Source organism: Euleptes europaea, chromosome 18 (genome assembly GCF_029931775.1).
Source record: "Euleptes europaea isolate rEulEur1 chromosome 18, rEulEur1.hap1, whole genome shotgun sequence".
Lineage (NCBI taxonomy): Eukaryota > Metazoa > Chordata > Lepidosauria > Squamata > Sphaerodactylidae > Euleptes > Euleptes europaea.
This window is the reverse complement of record NC_079329.1, coordinates 25004023-25028256: the sequence shown is the minus strand read 5'-3', so window position 1 is coordinate 25028256 and position 24234 is coordinate 25004023. Positions and strand designations below refer to the sequence as shown.

General features: G+C 42.4%; 1 protein-coding gene across 1 annotated transcript in view; it reads left to right on the top strand.

The window, feature by feature from the left end:
- Positions 1 to 8809: 8809 nt before the first annotated feature.
- Positions 8810 to 24234, top strand: part of IGF2BP1 (insulin like growth factor 2 mRNA binding protein 1) — a 72001-nt gene continuing 56576 nt past the window's right edge. Inside the window, exons 1-2 of the mRNA XM_056863156.1 lie at positions 8810 to 8992; positions 10570 to 10630. Of these exons, the coding sequence (XP_056719134.1) occupies positions 8818 to 8992; positions 10570 to 10630 (236 nt within the window). The 5' untranslated portion in view covers positions 8810 to 8817. The remainder of the gene's footprint in view (positions 8993 to 10569; positions 10631 to 24234) is intronic.

Sequence of the window (24234 nt, the reverse complement as noted above, 5' to 3'; positions counted from 1 at the left end):
GCTAACTCAACCATCTATCTTAACCCCACGGTCTATAATAATTCAAAATAGGAGTGGACATCTTCTAATGAGGGCATTCGATCCTGAGTGTTTGTGGGACTTCTCTGGCTGTGATGAAAAGGGGCTTCTCAGAGCATGTGAAGAAGAGGGACCCCATCGAGTGTGCAACCCAGCCCAAATGCAATTTATGAGTCACAACCCAGAAACTTAAGAGACTTTCTTCTGTTTTCACACTAACTTTGAGACTGCCCAGTATAATTTATTATTCACACTGTTTTGTTTAAGACTCCCAGTTCTGAACCCATTGTTTCCCCACTTTAAATAAAAGTTTTTCGTTTACGTGCCATTCTGGTTTTGAATGGGGCATCCACAATTATGTGACCCCTGACTTGGCCCTTTTAAGGCTGTAATGGTTAAACGGGCATTTACCTAATGGGTGACAGACCACTCAAACGGGATTCCCTGAAGTCTGGCTTTGCCGGTCCGTTCTGTGAAACACATCTCCATAAATGTACATCAACTTCGGCCATGCCATTGGAGGCAGTTTCTGACAAAGTGGGGAAATACGGCCCTATCTGTAGAAGAACCAGCCTCGCAAAAGACCTTGCCCTTTACAGCTGAGCCAAGTGGTTCTGTTTCAAACGGTCGGCATGCCACTTTCCCTGACTATGAAATGGACCTAAAAAAAGGATCCAACTGAGGAAAACATAGAAATGCACAAGTGAGGATTCCTGCTGTTTCTCTCCTCAGTCATGCGTTCCCTGTCACCCCTCAGTCATTTTTAGCAGTACAAAGGGGAACAGGGAATTATCTTGGCATGAATGTGGTTTGCCCCCCACCCCAGAATTTAAAGACTGTTTGTAGAACTAGTTTGCCAGGATGGTACACATAACATAAAACATATCCTCTTCCTATTAAACGTAAGAGAAGGATTAGTGCTCTTTTTGTCCAGATTTAGAGACATACCAAAATTTGTAGATGCAAGAAAGGATATGTAGCTTCTGACTGTAGAGATCTCCCCCCTCCTTTTTATTTTACTTATAGGAAATGTCTAAAATGTGTGTAGGCATTGTCCTTTTAAAGTTAGGCTACTGGGATTCACAGTCATAAAATTTCCCTGTTATCTGGTATCAGCAACGCCTCCAATATCTCTGTGAACTTCATTGCAGGGGAGGAATGGTGGTGGTGGCATCATGGTAACGTTCCACCACAGAAGACCCATGAGGGACTGTTATCCTATTTAGGTAAGGAGACACAGTGATGGTGGAGAAGTGAACGAAGATACCACCAAATATCTTTGTATTAGCAAAGGGTGGATTCCTGAAAATGGGGTTGCAATAGTAAGGAAGCAAGAAGGACAGGAGGAGCACTTTAGAGGATATGTAGGCAGGGTTCCAGATAAAGTGTTTGGAACAAACTGAACTGGATCTTACCAGCTGGCAAAAAAACAAACAAACCACAAGACCGCCAACAAATTTATACAGTGGATTGTGGAACCTGTGTGGACAAAAGCCACATAGAATCGAGAAGGAGCTAGGTAAGATTAAGCTGAAAAACTGGTCAGATTTAACCCACTGATAGGAAAGCCATGGAACTTCTTTTTCTGGAGAATCAGGGAGGAGGAGGTAGAAACTAGGTAGCTCCAGCTCACTCTTTCAGAGAGAAAGTGGAGATTCTTGGGGTTTGACATTTGCTAGGACAAGAGTCTTATCAGGGTCAGGACCTCACAACTTGAGACACTATACTCAAGTTATACATTTCTCCTTGTCTTCCTGAGATGACCACATGCAAAGGAAGGCAGGGCTTCCACAATTTTAACACTTGTGAAGGAGAGGATTTCAGAACATTCTTACCATGATGGGATGAGGGAAGCTGTTCCTGCTGAAACCACTTCTACTACTGTTAGAGAGCAGACCTATCAGAGACATAAACTCTTTCCTCATTTCTATCCTGTTTTTGTGTTGAAGCTAAAAACAAACAAACAGCTATGGGCTCACGACCTGCAGTCTTTTGGCATCTTTAAATCTGTTTTAGGAAGTTCTTAAGCAATAACATCCTTCCCAGGTTATATTCTTTGAGGCTTAATATAAACATGAAAAGATGTTGTGTGGCACAGTTGGATGTGCCTTCTTCCAAATATTTATAAGCTGGTTCTTTGAAAGAAAGAAAAAATCAAATAGCCAGCAATCAGGTTTATTCAACCCCATTCAGTAAACAGACTGGATTTGGGGAAGAAAAAATTGAAGGCAGTTTTAATGGCATAAGGGGAAAGGATTTCCCACTATAGTAATATCATCATCATCATACCTTTATTGGCATAGAAGCAATATATTGACATACATAACAAGAAGAGAAAAATAAATAAGTAATCCCAATAAAATATCAGTCCGTCAACTGTGGGAGGGCCAGTCACTGTTCAAAATTTTAGAACAGTTCCCAGAAATCTGGCAACCCCCACTGTAATGTGCGGGCTAAAATCATTCAACAGGTGACGAACCAGCCCCTCATCGGTTCCAATGGTGCATTTCTTCAGAAGTGGCTCAATAAATTGCTCATGAGGGTGGGATCCAAGTTCACAGTGGAGCAGGACACGTGCTACAGATTCCACTTGTTTGGCAGAACATGAGCATAGTCTCTTATCATATGGAAGCTTTGCATGTCTGCCCCTCGTCATTGCTATGGGGAGTAGGATGAATCGGGCCAGCATAAAATAACGCCTCAGTTGAGAAGAAGTCAGCGTGGAGAAATAGCTAGGGAGGGAACTTGGGGGTAGATGCCAAAAACTAAAGGTGAGCAGGTTGTGTGTGCCCTGGCAAGGAGCAGCTGTCTTTCGGACTCCATGATTTTTTGCTTTATAACTCTGAGGGCTTGGGTCTTCTCAAGGAGAAGGAGTGATTCAAAGGTGATTCAGAGAGATTCAGTTTTCTTAACTATGGCTTTATCCCAGGGGGAGATGAAATGGCTGGCGAGCATGTGCCATGAGGGGTGGTTCTGAAATGAAGTCGGAGCCAAAATTTAAAAATAAGTAGCCAGGCTTTAGATTCGAGAAGACTTTGGCCAGTTTCCAGGCATAAAGCAGAATAGGGAACACAGAAGGAAATTCCCAGGTATAGTAATATCTAGATTTTTTCTTTTCATATTTTTATTAAGTTTTTTACCAGGAAAAGTGGGATATGACTATTTAAAATAAACATATCTATGTTCAGCATATCAAATCTCTGCTAGTTATTTAATTTTTAACTTGAAACATTTTAAACAATAACAAAATATATGTAGCACTTCTTTGGCTGTTTCTATGCTTCTACGTTTTATTATTTTATACCTGTTTTCTAACAAAATTCATTAATGTTATTAACTTTTTTGGGAGTGGGGAGCTGAAAAATCTATAGAAAATGATCTTTTGTAAAACAAGCTACTGGTTTCCAGAAGTGGATTTAAATTAAGGCTGCAATCCTAAGAATACATACTTGGAAATAAATCCAGCAGAAATGAAATAAACAAGTTTAGGATCAGGATGTAAGTCTCACAAATGTCTAGAATCGAATGATGTAATTCTGGGAATTCCAAGCTTTAACTCCTTATATTCCACACAGAGTGCAAAACAAACTGTGCTCAAATGAAGCATCTGCTAATATTTTAAAACTCTCTTGCTTTATATCTGAATTATTGCTATCCTCCTGATGTACTTAAAAGTACAGTAGAATTTACAATCTTCATTAAACTAACAAAAATATCAACATTTATTTTGTATAAGGGATATTTTAATTTAGTCTTCATGTTGATCTCAGTCCATTAGAAAACTTTTGATAAAACTGTTGCTAAATTACATTTTACAGGATTGTTTTCTTTAAGAAAACCTCGAAAGTGAGGTAAAATGGGCTAATAGCTGCATTTGCTTAGGAAAAACAGCTCTAGGTTGCTCAAACATAACAAGAAGGGTCTGATTTGTAACGGATGTACACCTTTGTAGGCAAAATTTTATTACAATGGTTTATTGCAAACTTGAAGTTAGAAAATAGTTGCACGCAATAGTCACACCATATTTATGACTTCTGTCAGTCTTACTAACAACTTGAAGTTTAAGGGAGGCAACCCAGCAAGATGGATGTGCGCATATATCTGTCAGGAAAAAAAATCATTAAATAAAATGAACGAAAGTAAGGATTTTCCTTTGTAAAAAAAAATGAAGCAAGGCTTTTAAGTTTAAAAAGCTCTCATTTAACTGGGTTTGTCTCTTTCACCTGTCCAACATGGCTTTAAAAACATAACAAAATTAGAAAAGTAAAAAAAGGACAGGAATTGAATGAATCTGAGGACCACAGAGAAGTTCATAAGATATTTCTTCATCTCAGGAGCTAAACTGGAGTCCTGGTACAGTTCCAGGCAAAATTTAAAAGTTGGGGGAGAGGGGAAAAAAAGAATTATAGGAAGAAGAGGGGAATATGAATTCAGTCTTTGTTAAAATCACATTTTTGGACAGAGGTCCATTTCGTCTGTATCATATCCTTGCGGTGAAGTCCAAAATGATTTTTGCTGCCTCTTCAATGGGCTTTCTCTAAATATTTTGGAACTGGAATGCTTCCATCAAGGGGACACTTCTGATTTATTCTAAAGTCTTTTTTGATTGGCTGGAGAAATAAGACAGTCTTGTGGCAACTTAAATTGACTTACAAATTTATTGTGGCACAAGCTTTTGTAAACACATACAGATGGGAAATAAAACACAAAACAGTTTTTTCTCCAAAGTAGGGCTGAAAGGCTAGGTTGTTTTTTAAAGAATGCTCAGATTTCAGAATGAATGCAAAGAGTTTTATAAGGTGCATGGCACGTGCAAATATATACAAACTGAAAAACCATCACGTTTTGAAGGATTTTTGAGGCATTTGCCTATATAAATTATATTAGTTTTAAGGAAATTTTGCCCAATTTTTGTTCTTTTGTTGTGTGTAAATTTCAAACCTTCATTGTTTTTTTTTAATGTCAATTTGTAATAAATTTTAGGAAAAACAATTTCTCTGTAAGCCATTGATTATGCAGTTTAAAAGGCCAACAGAAATGTAGATGAAACTTCTCCTGATCCCATCAAATCAATGAATGACAGAAAAATATTTCAGATTTTACTCAGGAGGGTTATGTTTGTTTAGGGAGTCCGTTCCAAGACATTGCCTGAATGCATTTATTTTCTAGTATGTATTTGAAGGGGTCTGCCTACTTGAATGTTATTCAAATATAGGGTTGCTTTAAACCTCAGATTTTTAAAAAAGGGTGACTGAACTTTTTAAAGTTGCTAGTTTTAAACAGTCCTCAAAATGGCTTTTAATGTTTGTGCATTCAAATTTATCTCTGAAAAGTTAGGACCAATGTTATTAGGGCTGTTATATTCTAGTTTTAGTTTCTCACTAACCATATATACAATAAAATTTTCATTCAATCACTAACCAATATCTAACCTATCCGAGGGCAGAAAAGTGAATTAAACAATGACCTCCAACAGATAAGTTTAACTTATATAAAATGAAAACCTTGGAACTTTTTTTTGAGTTGTTTTCTGACTGAATTAAAAGTGGTGTTTTCATTTTAGGGCTCTCCTCCTACTTGAGTTACAACTGAGAGATGAGGTCGTAGATCTCTCAAAACTTTTTAAAAAGATTCAGAAATAAATCACTGGGCTTGGCAGCCCTCATGGGAGCAAAACCCGGAGAAATTAAAGGGCTATTTTGTCTCTCTTCATATATAATGAATTGTATGGCTCCTTTTTTCTCTCCCCCCACCGCCCCCAAAATCTTTTAGCCACTCTGGCTCCAGTTTAAAGAATGCTAATGCCTCTTCCTAAAAGAGAACGGAATCTCAGGACCCCGGGTATCAAATGTCCAGTTCGATTAGGAAAATCGATCCCTCCCTCCCACTGATCACAGTCCACATTTCTGATGGGATTCTCTTTTCTTTCTTTTAAAAAGGAAACCCACGGCTTGCTCTCCAGACCTGTTGTTCAAAAGCCATTTAAGGATGCGATCTCAGGCTCTCCCCCATTGGAGACGAGATGCCAGATGCAATCATTTGGCTCCAGGGGGATTTTTTGGGGGGTTTAAAAAAAAGAGAGATTTTTGAATTTTTTTGTTTTTTGGTGTGGCCATGCACACGCGGACGCCCGCACATGCAGCCATTTAAAGGGCCAGCTCATTCCAACGATGCACCGGCCCGCCTCCCCTCCCCCACCCTGCAATTTCCCTTCCAGCGCCCCTCCCCGCCCCCTGGATAGGCGAGGGGGGGGTCGTGAGTGGCATGCTTTCAACATCCCCCCATCTCTTCTTCCTAATGGCAGGGGTCAGCGTTGCATGGGGACAATTGGCGCCTCTTCACAGCCAACCTCGCTATTGCACATCCAACTTCTAATATATATATCTATATAATGTGTATATATATATATACACACACACACACATATAAGTGTTTGTCCTGGAAGGCCATTATGAATGAGGAAGGGGGTGTGTGGGGAGTGGGGGGAAGGGTAGCATCCATCACCTTCCTCTTTCTCCCTTCCCCCTCCCCGGATCTGGTTGGTTATTCCTTTGGGCTGCTCCCCCAGTGGTGCACAGGCGGGTTTACTCAGGAGTAAGCGCCCGCCAGTTCAATAGAACTTGCTCCCACGTGTGCGTCTTGGAGAGGAGTGGAGCCTTAGAAAAGCAAGCAAACTAACAAACAAACAAAGGTGCAGCCGTCGGCCAGAGTGTGCCAAATGTTGCATCGTGGTGGTTTTTGTTTGTTTGTTCGCCTTATTTGCTGCAGAGTCCAAAGTGGTGTTCTTCGCAAGCCGTTTCTTTTCCCATTCGCCGGATCCGTTTCCTTCCCCAGAAAAGGCGCAAGGATGGCTGGTGGGGGGGGGGGGGAACGGATGGGGGGAGGGAGCAGAAAGCGAAGGGCACATGGTACTTTGTGCAAGACAAGGGGTTAAGCGGAAGCAGCCTTCCAATCGCCGCCCTTTTCGTTGGTGGAAAGGGGGGAATATATATATATATATATATATATAATTATATACTGAATGTTGATGGCTTCCCACCGATTCCCATTCATGCAACCCCAAGGGTCGTTAGCTCCCAGAGCATGCACGGCGTCCTTCTGGGTCCCCTTTGCTAGGGGGAGAAAAAGTTGGGCATAAAGTACAAATCACATTTTTTTAAAAAAGTAAAAGCAGCAGTGCAAAGGGGGGGGGGGGCCGAGGCGCACTGATTGCATTTCATTCATTCCCGGGGAAGGGGAGGCCGGTTCCCATCTCCCTCCGCCCCCCCTTCCCTTGGGCATTGGGGGCAGGGGATGTTATTCCATAGTCAAGGCACTTTTTAAAAATGATATATATAATGATATATATATATAATTGTACTTTTAAAGAAGCGACGGCTAGGTATTTGCAGGGAGAGCACGCACCCCTCCCACCCATTCTGCAGCGCCCAGCAAAACGATCATTTAAAAAAAACCAAAAAGAAGGCTGGCCAAATATGTAAAGTGCTTTTTCTCACTTTTGTTTGTTTGTTTGTTTGCTGGGGAGGGTCGAGGTTTAGAGCAAGAACCGTCGGAAGCAGCTTGGTTAGAAGGCGCGCGCAGGTATCACAACCCATCGTCTTAGTTGGGGAGACTCCCTGCACCGTCTTCCCATCCCTGCGCCAAGCAAGCCGATCCAATATGGCAAGGAACGATCCAATATGGCTCTCGTCCATCCCCGAGCCCCCCCCTCCTCTATTACATTGCAACAATCCCTTGCCTTTCGTCCCCCCCCCTCCCATGGTGCCAACGGAGTAAGCGCAAAACTTTCGGCTTTGCGCCCCTAGTTGCCCCTTCCTCTCCCGAGAGGTCCCCTTTGGGTTAAGTTTGCCCCCAGAAAATCCCATTCAAACTCTTAAGGAGCTCGTGGGGGGAGGGGCGGGAGAAGGCTGGAGGGGGGGAAGAGGAGGGAACTGGTGGTGGTGGGGGGGATGTGCGGATGGGTGTGCGGCTTACTAGTTTCCAAGCGCCCCCACCATTGCAAAATCTGGCCGAAGACAATTGCAAGGCTCCTTCCCATGCACCAGATTGCAAAGTGGTATTTGGGGAGGGAGGGAGGGAGGGGGGAGCGAGGAAAACGTCAACACAATAGTGATTTTGCAGCCTTCCCCAAAAGCAGACGGCCTTTCCCCCCTGCACATGAGCGCCCCCCCCTCCCCTCGGAGGGGTGGTCCTTTTGGAGCTCCACCACGTGGCTTCCTCTTGCAAACATTTTCACTCCTTTTTTTCCAGGTCGGTTTTATTTAGGGGCGGGGCCGGGAGACGTCCTGGGTGTGTGTGTGTGACACATGAGTTGCGGCTCAAAAGGAGTTGGGGGGGAAGAGGAGGGGGGTCGCTGGGGGAAGGGGGAAAAAAAAAAAGAAGAGAGCCATTTTTTTCTCCCCCCAAGCCCGCCATACCAAGTTGCATCCCCCCTCCACCCTACTGATTCTGCCAAACAGGGAACATTGCCTCCCCCCCTCTCAGATTCTCCCCCCTCCTTTCCTCCCCACAACCCCAAATCACTGGCTTTTCCTACTTGCCGGGCCACCAAGATTGAATAAGAAACTTTTTTTGGGAGGGGTGGGGGGAGGAAGAGGGTGGTGGGAGGGATTTCCCCCCCTTGCTTTCCTAGATCCGAGGGGCTATTTTCCAAAGTTTCCGCGCTCCCCCCACCCCTCCCCATCACCACCCTCCTTGCCCACCCGGTGCGCGCGAGATACATCTTTTTTTTTTTTGCTCTCTCCCTCCCACCTCCCTCCCTTTCGGACCGACCCAACATTTGTGCAAAAGGCATCAGCCATGAACAAGCTGTACATTGGGAACCTCAACGAGAACGTGACTCCGGCGGATCTGGAGAAAGTCTTCAACGACCACAAGATCTCCTTCAGCGGCCAGTTCTTGGTGAAGTCGGGCTACGCCTTTGTCGACTGCCCTGATGACCAATGGGCCATGAAAGCCATCGAAACTTTTTCGGGTAAGCCCAACTGGACTCTCTTGTTTTTTTCTCTTTCCCCAACCCCCCCCCCCCTTTGCAGCCTTGGGACTTCTGCAAAGAAGAAGAAGAAAAAAAGCGCACCCCCCTTCCAAATGCACGCAACTGGGTGGAAAAAGACACCCCAAAGACATGCACTTGGGTGGGAAAAGGTCTTTTCCGCAAAGAGCCTGGTTTGGAAAAGATCTGGCGTTCAGTTACGCTTAGCATGCTTCTTCCACCCTGTTTCTTCCTCTGTGTCATCAGTGAAAGTTCACTTTCGTTTCCTGCTTCCACCCTACACAACCGAGAAGCCCCCCACTCTTGCTTTTCCTCTGCCCCCGTTTGGCCACCGGATCCTGGGCCTGGCACCTCGATCCCTAGATGTGTGGGTCCTCCACGCCAAATTAATAAATAACGCGCAAGGCCTGGGATTTCCCATCCGCTTGCGTTGGGTTTGCAGAGGGCCCTTCCTATACATGTGTTTATTTTTCAAAGATCCACGGTACCCTGTCCTGTCGAGAATTCCTCCCAGTGGCCCTTGTTCGACGACTGTTTTTGTGCAGTACTACACGGTGTAAGACCCTCCTTTTAAAAACACTGGCAAATCTTCTCCAAGCAATACAAACATTAAAAAAGGGAGGCCAGAAAGTCTGTTCTATGCTCTTAGCAAACTCCTCCAGTTTGGGGGAGGGGAACCCCCCCAGCAATGTATCTAGAGACGGTGGAGGGGGGACATGACCCTCACGTACCCAGAGTCTAATAACCCCTTCTTCACACACACCCTTGCCCATTTTGTAAGGCCATGTGCGCTTTCCCATGCAACCAAAGTGCTCTTTTTTTGGGGGGGAGCTTTGAGAGTAGTGATTTGGGGGAGGGGGAAAGGAGGCTCTAAAATAGAAATGTGGGCAGGAATGAGAGGAGATCCTGATCTCTGGCCATTTTGATTTTAATCTTTTTTTCCCCCTTCCTGGGCATGTGATGTGCATAATTCTCGCGAATGTCGCCATGCTGCTCAGCGAGAGAGAGAAGAGAGGAAACTCAACAGCTAAGCTGAAATTGGCTTTTGCTGGGAACAAACCTCCTTGGCCCCTTACTCAAACTGAACTCAACCAAAATTAGATTCTTCTCTTTTCTTAACATCACAGTCCCTCTTCTCAACTGAAGAGTTTGCCTTCATTTTCTTTAAAAAACAGGCAGGAATACAGGAAAAAGCAAGCAAGTTGGGGGTGGGGTGATGGAATGAAACCAACAAGACGAGGAGGCCTCAGAATTCTTTTTTGGCTTCCTTTTGATACACCACATCTTGTAGCACCCAAATATGAAATCAGTTAAATCTGCTAAAACATATGGCCCTGGAAAAGGCTTGGTGTCTTCCATTGTTTATGAAAAACTAGTTTAAAAAAAGAAAAAAAGAGGGAAAAAATAAATTAAACAGTGGGATTTATTGGTGAAATCCATCTGAAATCTAATAAACATAAATTAAAACGGGAGAAGTTTAAGCAGTTAATTTGTTGATGAGAATGGTGTCCAGATTCTTTTACTACTTTTTTTTAAAAAAAGACACTTGTCTTTTTTAGGCAAGGTGGAGCTGCTTGGAAAACATCTAGAGATTGAACATTCAGTTCCTAAAAAGCAAAGGTAATCCAGTGGTTTAATTTCTTTAGTTTTTCCATGGTAAAAAAAAAAATGGCTAAAAAAATGTTGTTGTTTTTAAAGTCTCGTATTTGTGCAGGTAGGTCTAGGTGTCGAGTATATTTGAAGTTCTCCAGAACAGAAGGTAGCTCTTGGAATCAACTCTGGTGGTCTGCTTGTACATTTCTCAGTAAAGTTACTTTGGAAGTTGTAACATAGAAATAATTAGTAGTGTTCAGTGGTGTAGTTAGCGAGAATTTGGTGGCAAGAGGTTGTGTCCTACACATTGTGATGTCATTTACTATACAACTGGATCTACTTGAAGAGGCTTTCATGTGTGTGAGGATTTTAAAAAAATCCTAATCTTTGTTGCGTTTTAATTTTTTTTTCTAAAATTAACTGAGAAGGAAACTTTGAGCCCAGATTCTTGAAGTAGAAAAGAATGTGTTGGTTTTTCATTTGTTACTGCTGCTGTAGGGAATATTTTAAAACTATGCATGTTTGTGGAGAGTTTATTCCACCATGCTTTCAAGAAGTGTTGCCATATTTCATGTCTTTTTGGTCTTTGTTCAATATTTGGGTTGCCTAGATTCTTTTTGGCAGATTTGGGTAGGCATGATGTAGCACCATCCATTACAGAAAAGTTACAATAACTCTTCATTCATGAGAAATCTAGAAAGTAGACACAAAATTCACAACACTGTTTTACCAGAATTTAGTGTGAACACATTTTTTGTAGCCTGTTGTTTTGTAGAAAGAAGTTAAAAAATTGTGGGAGAATGGAGTTATTATTTGCTATAACTGAATATGTTTGTGTGTGTGTGTGTGTGACAAACACAATAACTCCTTCACTTGTGTATGGGGTTTCTTGGACTTTCAAACTTTTTAAACCGAATGTGCTGATGGAGGCTAGAGTATATTTTTTTAATGAATGGCTTCCTGCAGCTCCCTCTATGGATTGGAAAGATCCCAGAATCTATTAGATAATTTCTTTTTATTTGTAGCAACAGGCAGAGGTCTTATATAATGGGTGATCAATACGGTTTGCAACAGGCTTTGTAGAAATAGTAGCAGAGGCTTTCAGTGACAATTGGAAGAAAGAAAATTGTTGGGAAGTTAATTCCAGAACGAAACAAAGCATAATAAATACTGGGGGAGAGGGGGAGGGGATTGGGGGCGGGGGGTGGGGGGTGGAGGGAAAGAGGGGCGGAATCATTCTTGTTTGCCCTCCAGGTTCCTTAAACAAATATTGTGTTGAATGTGGTGGATTCTTCAGAGATTACCAAATTCAGGTTCTCCCTAAGACATTGATTATTCACTTAAACGTTGTGTGTTTGCGTGTAAATCAAGCATATTGTGGTTCATTGTATAGAGCAGAAAGAGAATACCTGCTAGGAAACTTGGGCAAAATACCTTTTAGGAGTAATCAGGATAACCAAACATATTCCTAGAACTAGTAATCAGTTTGGTCTGCTCCATGTGTCTGCAACTTCTGTCTTCTGTATAGTTAGGGAGGCCATGTTGCAGTTTTTCAAAGACTTCCTTAAAGGCATTGGGATGACATCACTAGATGCATACCAAGGATTTTATTTGTAGAGCCACTGAACGTACATTTTTTTAAACGACGTTCTCAGGGATGTGTGATGAAGTTTCTTTAATCCTTTTCCTGTGGAGATTGTGGGGGGGGGGTTGGATTCATTTTGTTGCTTTTGATAGCTGAGGAGACAACGTTGAATCTTTTTGGCAAGTTGTTAGAAGAAGAAAGCCTGGCCTGGGTGTTCATGGTCGATCTTCCCCATTCCCTTTAGATTAAAGTATGAGATTATGCCGGGGAGCGTTTTGAACTTTGTGTGTTCCGGTTGTAGGACTTGATTCTTCTGTTGTTTTTCCTATGCACAGTGAAGGAAATAGTTAATTAAATATGATTAGCAGAGTCTCAGTAACAACTGGGTAGTGAGAGGCACACTCTCTGCCCCACTGTGTCTGCAAATGCTGTCATTTTATAAATAAAACACTGGGAAAATTAGTCTGTCCTTTTCAGAGATTTTTTTAAAAATCGCCCGTAGCTTGTTTAATTAAAAAATAAAATAAATATTAAGACTGGCTCATTTATTGAGCCTCACTAATTAGAAATTAAAAAGAATGCCTGGCAAGATGGATGGAAATGTTTTTTTAAGGAATGGGATTCTAATGTTCTTGGTATGGAATATCTACCATTCATAAACTGTATTACCATCCTTCCATTTAACTGGTTTAAATATGAATCAAAAGAGATGCATAAAGTCCTGCAGAATGACTATGGAGTAGATGGCGGGGTGGGGGGACTGATTTCTACCAGAACTTAGGGAATGGTTTTAATATTTCACTTTGAAGTTCATTTTCATGAATGACCTGATTCCTACAGTATCTTCTGTTAAATAATGTTTGAAACTCAACAAGTAAACATTGACTTACGACTTAGTTCCTTTTAACTACATGCCTTGTTTATGTGGGTGATTCTCTACTTCAAAAAATTGAATTGTGCACGAACAAATGATTTTATGGTAAGTGATATGTCCTTTTTTTCTTTTGCTGTGGTCATTTCCCCCTTTCACCTTAACACTCTTAAGTAGTCCCATTGATTTCAGAGGAACATACTTAGAAGGATCTATGGACTGATTTTACACTGTAGGAATAGGTAGGCTGAGGAAAAGAATACCACATATATTTAGTGTGAGTGTGCCTTGTGATACATTTATTTTTAGTGGGCTTAGGGAAAATGCATACATTTCTGTAAAAATCTGCAGAGATTGAAGTGGATGGAATTGGGGTGGGGGAGGCAAACCATGGGTGGGTAATAAGGAGAGGAGGGGAAAATTAAGTGAATCCTTCAAGCAAACATTCCAAACATGAAGACTGGAAGTGACTAGAGTTGAGGGGATTGAAGTTTGGTAACTGAGGAAACTGATTATACTTCACTGGCCCAAATCCCAGCGAATCTGGGTTTATTGCATATGGTGATTTTAAAGCAAGCTATCCATCCACAGGTCTGAGTTTTGTTTTCCACAGCAGTAGCCCGCTTGTTAGTTCCATGGGAGGTGTTTGGTACTCATTTCTGTGGAATTGTTTAAAGACATTTTGTACAACTAGCATGCAGGTCAATAGAGGTGCAAATATTTTGGATTCCCATGTTAAGAAATATCCAGTGCTTTATAATGGTCCTGCACATCTTATAGCCCATGAAGCCAGTATGCTAGCTGTGTCTTGTGGCCTGAGAGTTGCTTGACAAATCTCCCCATCCTGGTTTTATAATTTCAGACAATCACAGGAGAAACACCAAGCCCTTCTTGGACTGCTGAATTAGGATGTTGGGTTGTGCTTGGCTTAGTGGTTCATGAATTGTGCTTCTGAGGTCGCACCAAGTGCTCAAAGAGACCTGATGATATATGTGCATGTAGTAATGCTCTTAAATTTTTGCCATATGTTGATCAAAATGAACCCATAAAAAAACTTGACAGGAAGAACTTAGAGAATCCTTGGTGTTGATTTCCTAGCAGAAATTCCTATTATTTGCAGCACAAAGCTTGAGATATTGGAATCATTCTAAAAGCTCTCACTTAAATATGCCAGGCCCATAATTATTTATTAATGGTTCTGGTTTTTTTTTTTTTTTTGCAAGTCTTTGGTGGATTTACCTGTTCAGTATTGCTTAATTTTTTTGTATAGGCAATCAAAACATCTTGTCTTATGAACTTCTTAAGAGTATGAGAGTAAACTTGTAAGAGAAAAATAGTATTATGGACAGCAAAGGTTGGCTTTTTAAAGTAGGCTTCAAGGACTTTTGCAATAGCTATATTCAAATCAAAATGCAGAACTGCAAGGTAAGTGAAAAGCTGTTCACAGACAGCTATAAGCCCAAAGGATTGTTCCATCTGATCATCAACAGTTTTTTAAAAAGTCAAATAGTGCCAATCAAATCACCAAATTGCTGCAATCCTGCACATGCTTTTCTGGGTGAGACTTACTTCTGAATATATATGCACAGAATTGGGCTCCATTGCATTAAAATTTGACAGGGAGACCCATAAGGGGGAGTGCATCACACCTCGTATGCATTGATAGAGCGTAGAGCAAGGAGATCCACGTGTGTTTCTTTGGGATCAGACAAACGGCCACTTGCAAGGTGGAAAGAGTCCTTTGAACAACTGGAATGACTTGGAGATAACAGGTTGAGTCCCACTAGCTTTTCTGCTGGCGCAAAGCAAGGAGGGGTCTTCTTGGACCACCCAAAAGGTCTCTGCTGGGGAACATGGGACCTGCATGAACAAAAGAAACGTGGGACAGGGGCTGAAGTAAAGAGGAGAATTGGGAGAGACAAAAAAAGCTGTCTGGCTCCCACCCATATTTTTCTGGTCCCAGGGCTGAGTTTGAAAGACATTTCGTGGAAATCATCCTACCTTTTTAGCACCTGTTGGTTTAATCTGATGAGAGGAATAATGGGCAGTTGTAGACTGTTGGAATTTTACCGTTTTCCTTCTGGTTAAAAAAGTCAATTTCTTCACTAATATGAAGAAAAAAAGATATGTAGAGGGACTAAAACAGAACTGGTATCTGTTTTGGGTTTGTGGTAAAACAAATTTGAAATAATAAATGACTTCCCCTCTGAGAAGAAACACAGAATTACTCTTTTCCACTTGATGTTTTCCAGAATTGTACGAGTTCGGAAAACAGGAGAGACTGTTGAAAAGTAACATGGATTCAGAGTTTGAAAATCCAAAAATCAAGGCAGAATTAAACCTCAGTCCCATGTAGAAAGGACTACTGATAGCTAATTATAGAGTTATACCTTTCTGAGCCCATTGAAGCCAATGTTTTTAGAAGCTCATACAAAAAAGAAAGAACACCTCTATGCTCAATAAATACAATCTCCTTAAATCAGCATAGGAAGCCAAAAATAAATCCACACGATGTCACATGCAAACAATGCATCAAATAATTATGTTGTATTGCAGGCCGATCACACTGTGAAGATGCACCATGCAATGAAATTGACATATTCAAATTCTCTGTTGCATGCAATCTATAGTGATACACCATACATTGAAATTAACATGAAGGAAGTCTCTGAATAAGTTCATAGCTTCGCACAGAGGAGGGGCTGTGGCTCAGTTGTAGAGCCTCTGCTTGGCATGCAGAAGGTCCCAGGTTCAATCCCTGGCATCTCCAGTGAAAGGGACTAGGCAAGTAGGTGATGTGAAAGACCTCTGCCTGAGACCCTGGAGAGCTGCTGCCGGTCTGAGTAGACAATACTGACTTTGATGGACCGAGGGTCTGATTCAGTATAAGGCAGCTTCATGTGTTCATGTGTTCAGAGTGATAACCTTCTGAGCTCATTGAAGCCAATGTTTTTAGAAGCTCAGGATTGCCTTGCTGGACACCTCAGCTACTTGCTGGCTCAATGAACTTCTTTCCCTTGACAGATTTGTTAAGTTTTGCTTTAATTAATGAAATCTATTGTTGTTGTTGTTGTTATTTTAAGTCAGCTGTTGGTGAGAAAATGTAGAACATCTTGTGAGCTTGCGCTTCGCAAGATCATTTGATTTAGAGGGGAAATGGATGTCTAATTCTGGAAGTTCTACTTAAGTTGAAGCAACCTCCCTTCTCTGCGGAGAGTAAGGTTCGAGTCCAATAAAACCTTAAAGACCAACAAGATTTCCATGGTATACGCTTCTGAGAGTCAGGAAAGCTTATACCCTGGAAATCTTTGGCCTCTAAGGTGCTATTGGACTCGAATCTACCTCTTCTGCTGCAGACCAACACAGCTACCCACCTGAAACTGACTTCTCTATGGTTAACTATGAACGATGAGCAAAATAAGGCATGATTTGGTTCAATTCTAAACTAAGCTGTGTCTTTCTATAGGTTTGCTCCTGTGGCGAAGGTTTTTAGAACAGAAAGATTGTGCCTTGGTTGTAAAATGCTTACAGCTTAACACCAAATTTAGTTAGACGGCTGTCTGTGGTCTTGCTTACTAGTTGGGAATGGAAGAAGCGGCATCTGAGAAAGAAAGGAAGGGACCTCTGAAAATGAAGAAGCAGAAAAATGGTAAAATCAAAGAAATAGCTTCAGCACAACCTGGGGCAGTGAAATTTTTGCTCCTTTCTTGTTGAAGAGTTGATCTCTGTGCCGTACCAACATACTTTTGAAACCTCCTTTAGCTTCAGATGTGATTTTCTGTGCAGAAATGGGGAGGAGGATGGCTTGCTGTGTAAGAAATGCATGCCCCAGTGCCCCTTGGATGTGCCGCTCTTGTTTGGGTATTGACAGAGTATTCCATTTTCTGGATTTTAATGGCCTTAGGAGGTAACTAGTATGGAATAGAAGGGGATGCCACCTTTGGGGACTGGAAATTTCAGATTTTTAGTCTTTGTTTTCAGTGCATCTTCTATGATATTGAATAAAAAGATTGCAGGTGGGGAATAAAACACCACAGACCAGAAAGGAGTAAATATTTCCTCCCATCAAAGCAAGACTGTAACAGCCCTCTTCTACGGTCCTGTGGAATTAATAATATCTATGTATGTGAATCTCAGTATTTTTCTTTAAATTAAAAAAGTTAGCTGGACATCTGTGGATCTCCCAGGAAAAAATGAGCAGTTTGTTTGATGCCCAAGAACATTTGACTTTTTCTAAACCTGAATGAATACTGCCAATATACTTAAAGTAATGCTTCTTTTAATTATATATGGGATCTTTTGAGATCAGGTATCTCATCCTGACATGCATTCTTATGTCATTTATTTATTTTGTCAAATTTCTACCCCATCCTCCCCAGGCTGGATTCAGAGCGGCTATCTGCTCTCTGCCCTCTCTATTTCTCTCTTCCCTATCTGGATATATACTAGAGAGAGAGAGAGAGAGAAAGTAGACTCTGATCTGGAGAACCGGGTTTCCCCACTCCTCCACATGAGCGGCGGAGGCTAATCTGGTGAGCTGGATTTGTTTCCCCACTCCTACACATGAAGCAAGTTGGGTGACCTTGGGCTAGTCACACTCTCTCTGCCCCACCTACCTCACAGGGTGTCTGTTGTGGGGAGGGGAAGGTGATTGTAAGTCGGTTTGATTCATCCTTAAGTGGTAGAGGAAGTCGGCATATAAAAACCAACTCTTTTTTCTTCTTCTTCTTCTATATATCTCAAGATCACGCATGGTGCAGCAGCTCTGTGGATCCTATTCCACTCCCACTTGGATTTAGCTGCCAAATGAATATTTGGAAATACAAGACACTGGAACTTTGTGTGCATACATGTATAAGAGGGAAATGCCTTCTTTCTGGTCCTCTGTAAAGTCAGATCTTTATATACATCTGTTTTGTGGATCTTGAATACTGCAGTGAACAGAAACCACGAGGAAAGTAAAGTTCCTGTGGATTTTCAACCCGGTCAGAATATTTTGTGTGACTCCATACTTAATTGCAATCCAGAGAAAGGCATGCTTCAATCCCACTGGAACCATTGGGCCTTATTAAGTCCACTTGTACTTAACTGTGGGTTTAAATCCCATAGATTTAAATAGGGTCCGACATGCTTAACTTCCTCTGGATGTACCCGTCTGACAGCAGAGGCAATAAACAGATTTAAATCCTGGTATTAGTTAATTGGATTGTGGATCTGGCTGAACCATAGAAATTCTGGGGCAATCTAGTCCCAGTTAATCAGGAGACTGGTGTATGCTTTAACACTCTGGCATAGATTTAAAGTCTTCAAGAAACTTACCTTTTTTAAAGGGGAAAATGTTCTGAAGAATTCTGGAAGAGGATCAGAGGTACTCTTCAACAATCAGGATAGGACTCCTAAAGTTTCTCTTTTTCTGATATGCTGTTGAAGTAAGACTGCAGGATTTCCTCACATGTAAAGCCACTGACATCTCGCCTTGGCCTTTCTGAAATAAGCCTGCCGTAATATCAGGGAGCAATGCAGAACTCCTCAAAACACACGTTCACACAATTTCCTAGAGCAACTTCTAACAGATAACGGGTGTTTTCCACACGGAGACCTGTGTGGTTTCCCAATTGCAGTGATGACTGCCAATACACCACAGTAGCGAAGGGGTTTCCACATGTCAGGTTTCCGTACATATTCCCTGTACTAGCAGTGGCGGACCTACATTTTTGGGGCCCTGAAGCTTGAACGGTTATGGGGGTCCCTTCACAACCAGCAACAATAGGGCAACATCCACCAAGGTCCAAAGGGCCTTGCTGCCCTTGCAAGGACCTCGATGCCCAAATGGTGGAGAACAGGGCGGTGGGGTGGATCCCTTGAAAATGGGCCATACAGTGATGAAATAAAACTACAGAACTATTAAGCCTTGCACCAACGAAGGATCTGACAATCCAGCTGCCCAAATGTAGGCTGTGAATAGATCCTGGTGAGCTCAGTGCGCCCTTACAGCTGGGGGTTCGAGCACTGCATGCCCCCGAGAAAATTTTGAAATGTGACCAATTACAGGGACATTTTGAGGCCATATGAAATGGGGATTAGAGCATAGGCTAATGTCAATATTAAGTACTTCAACCCATTGGCTTATGATTCTATCACTTAAAAAACTAGATCGATTTAGTTGAGAAATTCACTCATTAAAAAAAGTTGCTTCAGGGGGCCCCTCTGGGATTAGGGGCCCTGAAGCTTCAGCTTCATTAGTTTCATAGTAGATCCACCTCTGTGTACTGGGCCCCCAGTAGCAGCCACCCCCACGGTCACCAAAGGCTTTTCCCTTTTTTTCTTACCTTGGCAACTGAGTATCATTATAGCACTATAACAATCTGCGTATAGCGTTATAACTGGGGGTTACCGCACTTTGTATTCACAGCGATGTATTAAGAGTTTGAAAATGTTATAAAAAACATCGCTTTAAAAGGGTTTTTGGATACCGTGGCTTATAAATGGTTGGAAGACGTCTTCACAGCTAAAGGGGCCAAACAAAGTGCGAACAGTATTTTTTATAACGTTTTCAAACTCTTGATACATTGGTGGGAATACATAGAAAGTGTGAACAGTATTTTTTATAACGTTTTCAAACTCTTATTACATCGCTGGGAATACAAGTGCGGTAACCCCCACTATCTGTCTATCAGGTTCTCTGAATTGTTGGCTTTCGTTGTATAAAAAAGTAAACCTCTTGTCCCTTTTGTCGCAGATAAGAAGGAAGGCATATATTTGCAACAGAACGGGCTAGAGACTTTTTTTAAAATGAAAATAAAATGAGAATTCAGACCAGCTGACAGACAGATTACTATAATGCTTTAAGGAAACTGAATTGCTCATTTAAAAAACACCTGCAGTGGCAGAGGGGAAAATGGCTGCAGCAGGGGACTGGGGTGAGGAAAATGGCATCGATGTGGAGGGGACTGGGAAGATCTGGACTTTTTCTGTCCATATGGGTGCCACCCCAGCTTTATTGAGACCTTTCCCAAAACAGTGCAGCAAAGCAGGTTTGGGAAAGATCACAAAAGTCAAGGAAGACCTGAAGGTTCACAGAAGCACCATGATGCTATGGGGTAGCGGGAAAACAAACCAGCTTCCCTATAGCATCCAAGCCAGGGCAAAAAAAAAACTGTGCAAGTTACCATGACCCAAACGCTTCACATCACAACCCTAAACTGAGTTAAACCTATACCGCAAAATTTTAAAATATAGCAACGTATGTAATCACTACTGTTAAAATCCTTAAAACTAAACTGACTAAAAAAGATGGCCATAATTCCCTCTGACGTATAATTTAAAGCTAACGTTAAAGGGGGAATCACATTATCTTAGTTGACGTTGTCTTAGGGGAAACTCAGAAGAAGATGGAAGAGAGGCTCTGTGCTAGGAGCTCCGTTGAGCAGGGACTTGGTGTCGGTATCGGACATCGAAGTAGTATTTTGTTGTGATCCAGACAAGTTGAACCCTTCACTAGTTTCAGCACATTCACCTCCCCTGCCAATATCCACCCATACTGAATTTGACCTAGGGAAAAATTGTGGGTATGTCTGGGTGTCTGTAAGAGACAAGGCATCCTGGGAAATCTCATTTCATTACCTTGCATGAGTCACTGTTTTCTTTTTTCAGTTCCCCATCTATAAGAAAGGAACAACACTGCTCTATCTCAAAGGGCATTTCTGGAAAAATAAGCAGGAGAATTCCCAGGAACACTGCCCAATCAGGCCATAATATCCCATTGAACTCAGCAGGTTTTATTGGCTAAATTCAGATGCAGTTAACAAAAGTCAGGTTTAATCCTGGTTCGTAGCCAAGCAACAAACCATAGTTTGTGATTCAGACAGAGCAACAAAGTATGGTGTTGCTGCCAGGGGTAATACATGGCCTTACAGGACATAGTCCTGGCTGTGGGTTCTAAGCCAGTTGAACAACCCAAGCCCCGCTTCCAAAGTAAAATTCACACTTAACCTCATCATTGCCCATGTGTGGTCTTTCTAGTTACTCAGCTCCCTTAAAGTTGCAGTTTTGCATTACACCTCTGTGCCTTCAGAGTCCCCAAGTGCCGGGGGGCTACTCCCAGGACTCGCATTGTTGTTCTATCCCTGGGCTACTGTTTTCTTCAGGCCATCCACATTAGGAGCAGGCGCAAAAAAACTTGATGGCCTTTTCCCTGTTTTGTCAACAAGTTCTTTTCAGCTCTTCTGCCATCTCCCAACGACCTCCAAGGTCCTCTAGTGCATCATTTTATATAGCCCTCCCCATCAGGGACTTGTGAGCTGTAAAATGGAGGCCCTTTTTGTTGGGCCAGTTCACTTCCCTTGGCCCCCGGGGCTGCCCTGATGGCTTCCTTTTGCCTGCGGGCTGTAATGTTCCACATATGGTTTGTTGCAAACCTGGAAGAGACTAGTCTATGAGCCATGTACAGGGGGAGTGGGGAGAAGGAGCGCGTGAGATTGCCAAGGTGCCTGAAAGGAAAGCAGTGTGTGCCACATTGGGGAATGGCGCTCAGAAGAGTCACAGGTGGCTCCCAAGACACCGAGTAGGTCTCACAGTCCTCTGTTCACTATTGTAATGATAATATGGCACCCAGCTTGGAATTTGAACTCTTTTACGGTTCTTAGTTACATTCAAATGCAATCACTGAGTAATCATGCATAGGAGCTTCCTGTTAATCATGCAGACGAATTCTTTGGCTCCACTGTGGATCAAGTGACACTATGCTGAAATAAGTTTTTAAGGTGCCACTAGACGCCTGTTTTATTCATAGGCATGGATGTCATTTAAAGCTCACACCCCATGCGTAAACATCAAGCACTGTTCACATATTACAGTGAATGCACATCCATCCTGCCTGTACATGCACGCATCTGTTTGGAAGAAAGAGCCAACACGTGTTCATTTTGCAAATGAAACTGGTATCCGGACCTGGATAAATGAGGGTTTTCAAAATTACACATTGCACTATAAATGCAGTGATCATAATACACAAAGAAAAATCAGGTGTAACTTATGTATAGCTCTAGTGTGTACTACAGTGTACACTTGATTTTTCTTTATATAGGTGCTCAGCAATTTTCATGCTTCATTCAGTGCATGCACAATGTGATTTAAATCCCACATCGATCCATGTACCGGTCCTCACTTTCATTTGTAAATATGCCCATTGGCTCTTACATACAGCTGTACACATGTACATGCAAGTTGTACATACGTTCATTGTAACGTGAGCAGAGCTTATTTGAAATTGCATAAATTAAAACAAATCCTAATTGTAAGCATTTGGTTTTGGTGTCCTTGAATGGCACCTCTTTTTTCTTTTCTTTTTTTGTATTCTTTGGAGCCAGGGCTTAAGAAACCTGTGCCCACAGCATGGTGCCGTGGTTTAGCGCGGTGGACTCTGATGTGGAGAACTGGGTTTGATTCCCTGCTCCTCCACATGAGCAGCGGACACTAATCCAGTGAACTGGCAAAGAAAGTCGGCATATAAAAACCAAGTCGTCGTCTTCTTTGAGAATCTCCCCCCCCCGGGGGGCTGATAGTGTTTGTTGCATCCGTGTCTTAACAGACTGGGGCCCCATCTTGGAACAAAAAAGTCCTCAAAAAGACAGGTCTTTCAAGTATAACAGTCGCTGTCTTTCTCTGTTTTCCACTGAGGGCTGGCACCTGAGGTTTTCGCGGTGAGAAGTTCCAGAGCAGCTGAGTCAGTACATGGGGTGTGTCAAGTCAGTACATGGGCTGAATCACAGAGGGTCAGATGCTTGCACACATGTGTTCTGTTAGTGCAACACTGAATGTATGTGTCCTTGCAGAAAGTTTGTTTGTTAGCACTAAAAGGGTGGGGAAGGAGATGAGGAAAGGGGGGAAAAAACAGGAATTCAGGAACAGAGGTGAGAACACATCAGACAGGATCAGAGAAAACAATACTGTCCTTTCTAAGGAAGCACTGGGGATCTGGACTGTTAGAGGGAGCCAGGTGGGCATGCACCCTGTCCACCCGTTACATTTTTATCCCGACCTTCCAAGGAGTTCAGGGTAGCAAACCTCGTTCTCCATTTTTAAGTGGCAATAGCAAGAACTGCACAGTTGACATGGCTAAAATGTACCTTTGCTGTTATTTCTGTTTCTTAATTATTATTATTTTTGCTTTATGGCTTATGGGCTATTAAACTTTAATACGTAAAGTAAATTCTTGTTCTCATAAGAACATAAGAAAAGCCCTGCTGGATCAGACCAAGGTCCATCATGTCCAGCAGCCTGTTCACACAGTGGGCAACCAGGTGTTTCTTAGGAAGCCTACAAATAAGACGACTGCAGCAGCATTATCCTGCCTGTGTTCCACAGAACCTAATATAATAGGCATGCTCCTCTGATCCTGTACAGAATAGATATGCATCATGACTAGTATGTGGTCTTGGGCTGCATCAACAGAAGTATAGTGTCCAGATCACGCGAAGTGATGGTATCGCTCTGCTCTGGTTAGACTTCACCTGGAGTACTGTGTTCATTTTGGGGCACCACAATTTAAGAAAGACGTAGACAAGCTGGAACGTGTCCAGAGGAGGGAAACAAAGATGGTGAGGGGTCTGGAGACCAAGTCCTATGAGGAAAGGTTGAAGGAGCTGGGTATGTTTAGCCTGAAGAGGAGAAGACTGAGAGGAATATGATAACCTTGTTCAAGTACTTGAGGGGCTGTCATATAGAGGATGATGCTGAGTTGTTTTCTGTTGCCCAAGAAGGTCAGACCAGAACCAACGGGTTGAAATTAAATCAAAAGAGTTTCTGTCTAGACAGGAAGAATTTTCTAACAGAGCAGTTCCTCAGTGGAACAGGCTTCCTTAGGAGGTGGTAAGCTCTCCTTCCATGGAGGTTTTTAAGAAGAGGTTGGATGGCCATCTGTCAGCAATGCTGATTCTGTGACCTTAGGCAGATGATGAGAGGGAGGGCATCTTGGCCATCTTCTGGTCACTGGGGGTGTGGGGGAGGGAGATAGTTGTGAATTTCCTGCATTGTGCAGGGGGTTGGACTTGATGACTCTGGCGGTCCCTTCCAACTTTATGATTCTAGTATTCATTTTGACTAGTAGCCATGGATAGCCCTCTCCTCTATGAACATGTCCACTCCCCTCTTAAATCCTTCCAAGTTGGTAGCTAT